This window comes from Notamacropus eugenii, chromosome X (genome assembly GCF_028372415.1).
Source record: "Notamacropus eugenii isolate mMacEug1 chromosome X, mMacEug1.pri_v2, whole genome shotgun sequence".
Taxonomy (NCBI): Eukaryota; Metazoa; Chordata; class Mammalia; order Diprotodontia; family Macropodidae; genus Notamacropus; species Notamacropus eugenii.
In genome coordinates this window covers 43,745,554-43,753,025 of record NC_092879.1, presented here as the reverse complement: position 1 = coordinate 43,753,025, position 7,472 = coordinate 43,745,554, and the positions used below count along the sequence as shown (strand labels likewise).

The window sequence follows — 7,472 nt, the reverse complement described above, 5'->3', positions numbered from 1 at the left end:
TCTTCCAACCTATTCATTCATTTGACAGAGGAGGAAACTGAGGCCCAGAAAGGGAGAAAGCAACAGGGGTGGGATTCGAACCTAGCTCGCCTGCCAACAACCCCGGTGCCTTTTTCTGCTGTACTCTTTGGAGCATATCAAAGCCCATCACATCCCTTCTCAGCCTTCGTCTCTGGGCTGAAGGGGCATAAGTCCCTAGTCCCTATCTTAGTTAATCCCCTGATGGTTTTGCGGGCTCCTTTGCCAGCTCCCTAGTGTCTTCCCTGGGGCAATGCAGAGAACACTGCAAAGTCCGTGTGTCTGTGTGTGTGAGTGTGTCTGTGCGAGAGCGAGCTCGTGGCTGGGTGTGTGACCCTGGCCCCCCAAATCCAACTTTAAATCAGGAGACTTCTCTGCATTCCCCCTTTTCTCCACTGCAGCACCCTAATATATAACCAGTCTCTCCACTTTTCTAATCAGAACGGGGTCCTAAATGGGCGCAGTCTAGAAGTAAGGCGGGGGAGAGATTGGGCTGGGGCTGGGGAGGGGTGCGGGGATGGGGAGGGGGGAGGAGGGGGCGGGGGGGCGGGGGGGGAAAAGGATGCCGGTTGCGCAAGCGCAGACCGCCAGCCAGCCAGCCAATGCCGCGGGCGCCCTGGGAATAGAGAGGGAGAGGCGGCGACTGGACTGCAGCTCCTGAGCGAGCGCTCTCGCCTAGCGGGGCTCCAGGAGGGAACGAATGGCCGACACCGCGGCCACGGCGGAGCAGGCGGAGGTTCCCGAGCCGGGGAACTGGGGCGGAGGGCGCTGCAGCGCCGCGCCTCTCACCATGCACCAGTCCCTGACTCAGCAGCGCTCCAGCGAAATCTCGCTGGCCGATTCCATGGGTAAGTAAGTGGAGACGGTGCGCACGCCACCCGCCTACCCTCCCGCTTACCTGCCAGGCGGCTAGCCAGCCGCCTGTCCCGGGCAGGTGGGACCGGGATCCCTGACGTGCGTGCGGCGAGCGCACTAGCCCTGGTGAGGATGGGAGTGGGAGTAGCAGCCCGGGGACCCCCAGTCCCTGCCGCCCCCGCCCCTGCCCCCCCCCGCCGCTGCTGCTGTCGCGCCGCGCGCTCGGTGCGGGTGCGCTCGGTGCGGAGCGCTTGGGAGCGCTCGGGTGCGGTGCGCGCTCGGTGCGGTGCGCTCCGTGCGCTGAGCGGGCCGGCGGGAAGAGAAGGGGGCCCGGGACAGAGTGGCGAGGCGCTGTGCTGGAGGGGGAGATGTACATGTGTGTGCATGTATGTGCGTGTGTGTCCGTCAGTGCGCGCGGCTTCTGCAGCGCTCTGCCCGCCAGTGCGTCTGGGTATGTATGTGGGTGTGTCTGTGTCTATGTTTAAGTCTAGGACTGTGTGTGCGTTGGGGGGGGAGGGGGGGTTGTGTGTCTGCCCGGTACGGGTACTCAGCATACAGTAGCCACTTATTAAACGCTTGTTGCTTGATTGATTGTTCTGTGTCTAGAAACGTGTGTGTCTCGTTTCATTGTGTATCTCTGTGTCAGCGTATCTGTCTTTTACGGTGTCTGTGTTGTGCGTGCGTTTGTGCCTGTCTGTGCGAGTCTGAGTCTGTGTGCGTCTATGTGAATGTCTGTGCGTCTCCTCTGCGTTACTGCCTGGCCTCTTAGGCAGACACTTAATAAATTATTTGTCGATTGATTGATTGTACCCAGCGTCTGTACCTGGGTTTGTACGTCTGTGCCTGTCCTCTGTGTGTGTGTGTGTGTCCTGAACAGTGTAATAACTGCTTAATAAATGCTGATTGATTGATTGATTGTCCTGTGTCTCTGTGTGAGTGTGTGTGCGTGTGTGCGTGTGAGTGAGTGTGTGCCTGGCTGCAGATGCCCAGGCGTGTAGCCTGGGGGTGGATTCCAGTCTCCTCTAGATCCAAGCAGTTCCCTGCAGTTTGCTCCGAGTGGTCACTCATCAATTTTCTTTGCTTGCCACTAATAATATTCATGTAATGCACCTCACCCCTGATGCAAAGGACTTGGAGAGCCCCTCCCCTCAATAGCACAGGGCTGCAGAACTGGGCTTTGGCAGCAGCCAGTGGTTTGGGGGGATGGGGTGGAGAACCTGCCTCTGCGGTTTCCCTGGGGCCCTAATATGGGGGATTCACCGCAGGGTGAGTGAGCAGCTCTGCAGGGCCAGAGTGCGTCATCAGGACCCCCAGCATCCTTTTTCCACCATTATCCACACGGCTCCCATGAGCCAGACTCTTTCAGGCTCTGAGGGGGCACCCCCTCCTTCCAGGCTGCCTAGCCCAGGTAGCCTGTGCCCTATCTTCGTCAGAATTTTGGGGAAAGTACTTCAAAGCAACAATTGGGGGGGGGGGCTGGGAACACTGAAGCTGCCTCTTGTTAGTTTACAAGGCCCAACCCTACTCATTGGCCAATTACACCAGCTCCACATCTTTCCTCTTCTTAAGGGCTGAAAATTTCCCTCTGTGTCCAATAACGTAGGATTTAAAGATTTAAAATAATAAGGCTTCTTAGCCTAGCTGTTTCCCTGAGGTAGTTAGACATGAGTTGCCTTTTTTTTTTTTTTTGTCTTTTTCTTTCAAATACTTCACAGTCTGCAGAATCCCACGGGCCTGAATTATGGCCTCCAATTATTGGTGACAGAAGCTTGGAATGAGATATTTCAGGCTTGGGAGGGTTCACTCCGGTTTAGACTTCCCTTGTCTGGAAAGGCAAAGAGTCTGGAATTCTGAAAAGGCCCTAGAAAGTAGCACCCTTTGGATAACAGAGATTTCTACTTTAAATGGGGTCAACCCATCAGTGCTGGGGGTTTTGGTCTGACTGTTCAGCCAGTTAGGTCATGGGCCTAATCAGGTCAAAGTCTGATCCCCACACAGAACCCCAAGACAATGGGCTTATAGGGAGGTGAACTGGGTCCCATTATCTTCAAGCCACAGGACCAGAGCTAAAAGGCACCTGCAGTCATCAAATCCAACCAGCTACCTCATTTTATAGATAAGGAAACTGAGTCTCTGAGAGGGAAACTTACTTGCCCAAGGTCACACACACTAGAGTGAATCCTAAGTGCTAGAGCTGGAAGGGCCTTCAGATGCCTTCTAGTCCAGCCTCCACCATTTTACAGAGGAGGAAACTGAGGCCCAGGGAGGGGAAGTCACCTGTCCAAAGTCACACATAGTTGGAGCATGGATCTAGAGGCAGTCTTTCATATAACTGGCCTCATTTGACGGATAAAGAAACTGAGACCAGAAGAGGTTATGTGGTTTCCCCAAGGTCACCCTTCTGGTAAATGGCTCTGAGGGGTGAATTTGATCCTAGGTCATCGAGTAGCAAAGCCAGTGCTCTGCATTGTGGCCTGCTGCTTTTTAGTAAATGTGTTCAGAAGTCAGTGGGGCCTGATTGGGGGAACTTGAAGGTAGCCTTTGTCCCACAGCCGAAGACTGTACCTGTCACCTTGATCCAACAAGCCTATAGAGGACAAGAAGAACCTGGCACACTCCAGTGGATTCTGAACATCCCCTAAGGTCAAGTAAGGGTCATACTTAACTTCATTGTAGAGTCCGTGGGAATAAGGTAAAATGAAGAGGGAATCTTGGGGGAAGCAGGGGTGGGGAGGGTTCCAGGAGCATCGAATAGGAACATGGGGGTTGAAGGTATGGGGAAAGTTGGACCTAAATAAGCTTCTTCTAGGTCAACCTTAGTGCAGCAGAGAAGGGAATCCTGGGATTAACCTTCAGCCTGGCTGCTCCCACACTCTTCTAACCATTCCAGCCATCTGTAGGTGGGGGCACTGGGCAATCCCTGAATTCAGCCTGAGCCCTAGACTGCTGTTGTACAGGCAGGGGAGTCTCCCCGGAGTTCCCTGGCTCAGTTCCCACCAAGCCCAAGCCTGAATCAGCTTCTGGGCTACCTAGGAATGGCTTGTGCTGAACTCAGCTCTGGCGAAGCCTCCTTCACTCCCCTGGAGGGCAGTTAGTGTTTCAGCCTTCAGCTTCAGCAGTTCCGAGGGGATTCCCTTGACGTGAAGGGAACCAGCCCCGCCAAAAACTGAACCAAAAATCGGCAACCTCCCCCTGAAATCTGAGCACTCTGATGCAAAGCCTCTACTACTCCAGACCCCCTCTTCTGCAGTAATTAGGGAGGGGTGGGCAGAGACAAACACTGCTTCTGACACTTAGCTAGCTGTGTGACCCTGTGTGACTCTTAACCTCGCTTTCAGCCTCAGTTTCTTTGTCCTTGGAATGGGGATAATGATAGCATCTACATCACAGAGTCCATATCAAGTGAGAAATCCTTATAAAACTCTCTGCAAACCTTAAGGCACTTTATAAACGATGACTGTTAGGATTATTGAGATAATAGCCCAGACCTGCACCAAGGCTACCTCTTGGTAACTTGGCCATTGCCTGAGATTGTACTCAATGTCCTTCTTTTGCCCTCTTGGCAAATCCTTGGGTCTCCTACAGTGATCAGGGCCCTCTTCTGTATCACCCTAATCCCAGATTTTCTCCCTGGGCAATGAATCTGTCCTGACCCCTTCTCCATTCCTAAGAAGTCTCACCTGTCCTTGGAAGGCAGTGTGGCCTGGTACCTGGAAGTAAGGAGACCTACACTTGAGTTCTTACTCTGCCACTCATTAGGCTTCAGTCTCCTCATCTATAAAATGGGAAGAATGAGACTTGCATGATTGCCTTCTCCTAGGAGGCCAGGCTTATTGAAAGGTGACCTGGATCCCATTCTCTTCAGATCCTATTCCTTGGAGTGAATGTTAAGAGAGAGATGTGAAGGCAGCAGAACCTTGTGGCTCCACACTACAGACCTAAGATAAGAACTCCCCTAATCTCATTTCCTTGCCCATGTCGGTCATTTGCCAACATGGCCTGCTGGGGAGGAGAGAAGGGTTGGTTAGGGATTCAAAAGAATGTATCTTAGAGATCATCTACTTCAGTCTCATTGGATGGAGGGGGAAATCAAGGTTGGGGGGAGGATGGAAGGGTCTTGCCCTAACAAACTGGCGGCAGAACTGCATTTGGACTTAGGGTGCTTCATGTCACATCACCCAATTGCTGTCACATAGTGAACAATAATTTGAGAACATTTACAAAGCAGCATATGAACGAACGTGTTCTACAACAAATCCCCTACATCTGCTCCTCATTCCTTGGTGTTTGCGTCTGCTGAGCCAGCAAGAGAATTCTTTTCTGTTCTTAGGAATGATTAATTAATAAAATATCAACAGAATATGTAACCTGAGGGGACACAGTAAAAGGATGAGCCTAGTGAAGTGGGTCAATCAGGGAAGGCTCCCTGGAGGAGGTGAGTTTTGAAGGAAAAGGAGGGACACAGATTTCTGAGTAAGTACATATCAGATGAGTGGTGAGTGCCAAGACATCAAGGTGGGTACAGCCAAGTTGTCTTTGGGGCTGGCCATGGGGTGAGGTGGAGGAGGAGACAGCAAGCAGTCGGGCTTCTCTGGGAGCGATAGGGGGAATCCATGCGTTCAGAAAGCCATTCCAGGAGAGAGAGCTGCAGTAGTCAGGTAGAGGAGTCTTTTGGGGTTCCTGGCAACCTGCAGATTTTCAAGTGCCCTGGACTGAGCAACAGAGTACCTCAGCAGGTTCCTACTAGGAATAACAAGTGAGGCTGCATAGCTGCTGGCAGTGGTCGGTGTGGTCCAACCTGAGGCACCTAAAGGAACTTGGTTCACATCAGACCCTATGTTCCACATGTAGGTTGATCTCCCTCCTGGAGGACAAAGTAAAGAGGCTCAGAGTCCACACTTCCAAGTTGCAAGAGAGAAAGAAGCCTTCCTAAAGGAAATAATCAAGGCTTCAGTGGTAAAAAAAAAGATCTGAGGTACAGGAGGGGAGGTTTGGCCTTTGTCAGGACGGTAGAGTATTTTATAGCGGGAACACAATGCAAGAGAGAGAGAAGGAAAAGGACAGCTATACATCTAACTTGAAAAACAGGAGCTGTTAGGGGAGAGATCTTCCGGTAAAGGTCAGGGAACAAAGGGGAAAATAGTAGTAGCTGATGATTCCTTGCTCAGGAGTACTGGGATAGTTATTTGTTGATCTGATCACAAGAATAGAGAGATCTATCCTCTTCCTGGGGTATGTGTCCAAGATATATCAGGAAACATCCAGTAACTTATCAAAATTGATGACAAAGTAGCCACTTTGGGTGAGTAGTGTGAATGAAAATGATACTTCCAGAAGGACATTGAAATGTGGTACCAATAATTATGAAGTCTTAGGAGAGAAACTGAAGACCATATGGGCACCGTTTGCAGTTTCCTTATAATTAATCATTGGAAGAAAGGGATGCAGAAGAGAAAAAATGAATTGGCAAAGTGCACATCTGTAGTACCTAAGAATATGAGTTGGACTTCTGAATCATAGCTTATAATAGAGGTTTGCTAGGTTCCTGACCAGAGATGGAGTATACTTAACAGAGGTCAATAAGAATGCATTTTCATAGGCATCTTTCAAAGCTAATAAAAAGGGATTTAAACTGAAAAGGATGGGGAAGGGAGAAGAATGTTTATGTATAACCCCAAGAATAGCAGCTTAACCTCTCACAAATTCATGAGACAAAATGCAAGAAAAGAGGCAGTAGTAAGATCCAAAGCCTCTGATGTCTATGCATAAATGCTCAAAACTTAGGCGACAAACAAGAGAAACTAGAGGTTCTAACTCAAGGAGGTAAACTTGACTTCATAAATATTATTGTGCCATGACTCTGGATGTCTATACTTTATTAAAAAGAGACAGAGTAGAGGTAAAAAGAGATGGGGTGGTATACACCCCCATATATATATATATATATATATATATATATATATATACCTTCTGCATAATAAGAAGGTATATTTATGAGAGGATTTTTCCTCCAGGAGCTATAAGGAGAACCACGTATGACAGGAGAGTATTTGGGTTAAACTCAAAGGAGAGAGAAGCAGAAATGATGCTGCCATTGAACTATACTAGACTACCTGGACAGAAAGAAGAAATAGATGTGAGGTGTTTGGAAAATAGATCAAAAGTCTAACACAGAGCCATGATATGGTAGTGTTGGGGAGGGAGGGGGAGAAGGGGGAAACAGTGTTCAATTATCTAGACATCAGCTAGAGCTCTTTGTGGAAAGGAGAGTAGCTCGTAACTTCTTGACTTGCCCTGCTTAAAGATAATTTCATCCTCCGACAAGGAAGGAACCAGCAAGGGAAAATTCTGTTCTGGATTTGATTTTCTGGGGGTAGTAATCATTCCCTCATAGCAGAGAAGAAGAAGAGAAGAGCTGGGCAGGGTCTGAAATATACCCTAAATTTAGGGAAAGCAGTTTTCAAAGAGTTGAGAAGAAAGTTAGATAGTATCCCATGGAAATTCTGAGGCTACACAGGGAAACAGTTCCAATGAGGAGGAAAAATGGGATTTATCTGAAGTAACCGATGTGGATGCATAGGGAACTCACCAACTAATTT

General features: G+C 49.6%; 1 protein-coding gene across 2 annotated transcripts in view; it reads left to right on the top strand.

Annotated features, from left to right (window-relative positions):
* The first annotated feature begins 634 nt into the window (after positions 1–634).
* The window catches only part of TMEM255A (transmembrane protein 255A), a 93,452-nt gene continuing 86,614 nt past the window's right edge, over positions 635–7,472 (top strand). Inside the window, exon 1 of one of the 2 annotated variants that reach the window (XM_072626614.1) lies at positions 635–866. In XM_072626614.1, the coding sequence (XP_072482715.1) occupies positions 719–866 (148 nt within the window). In that variant the 5' untranslated portion in view covers positions 635–718. The remainder of the gene's footprint in view (positions 867–7,472) is intronic. The other variant, XM_072626612.1, reaches the window with a different exon arrangement.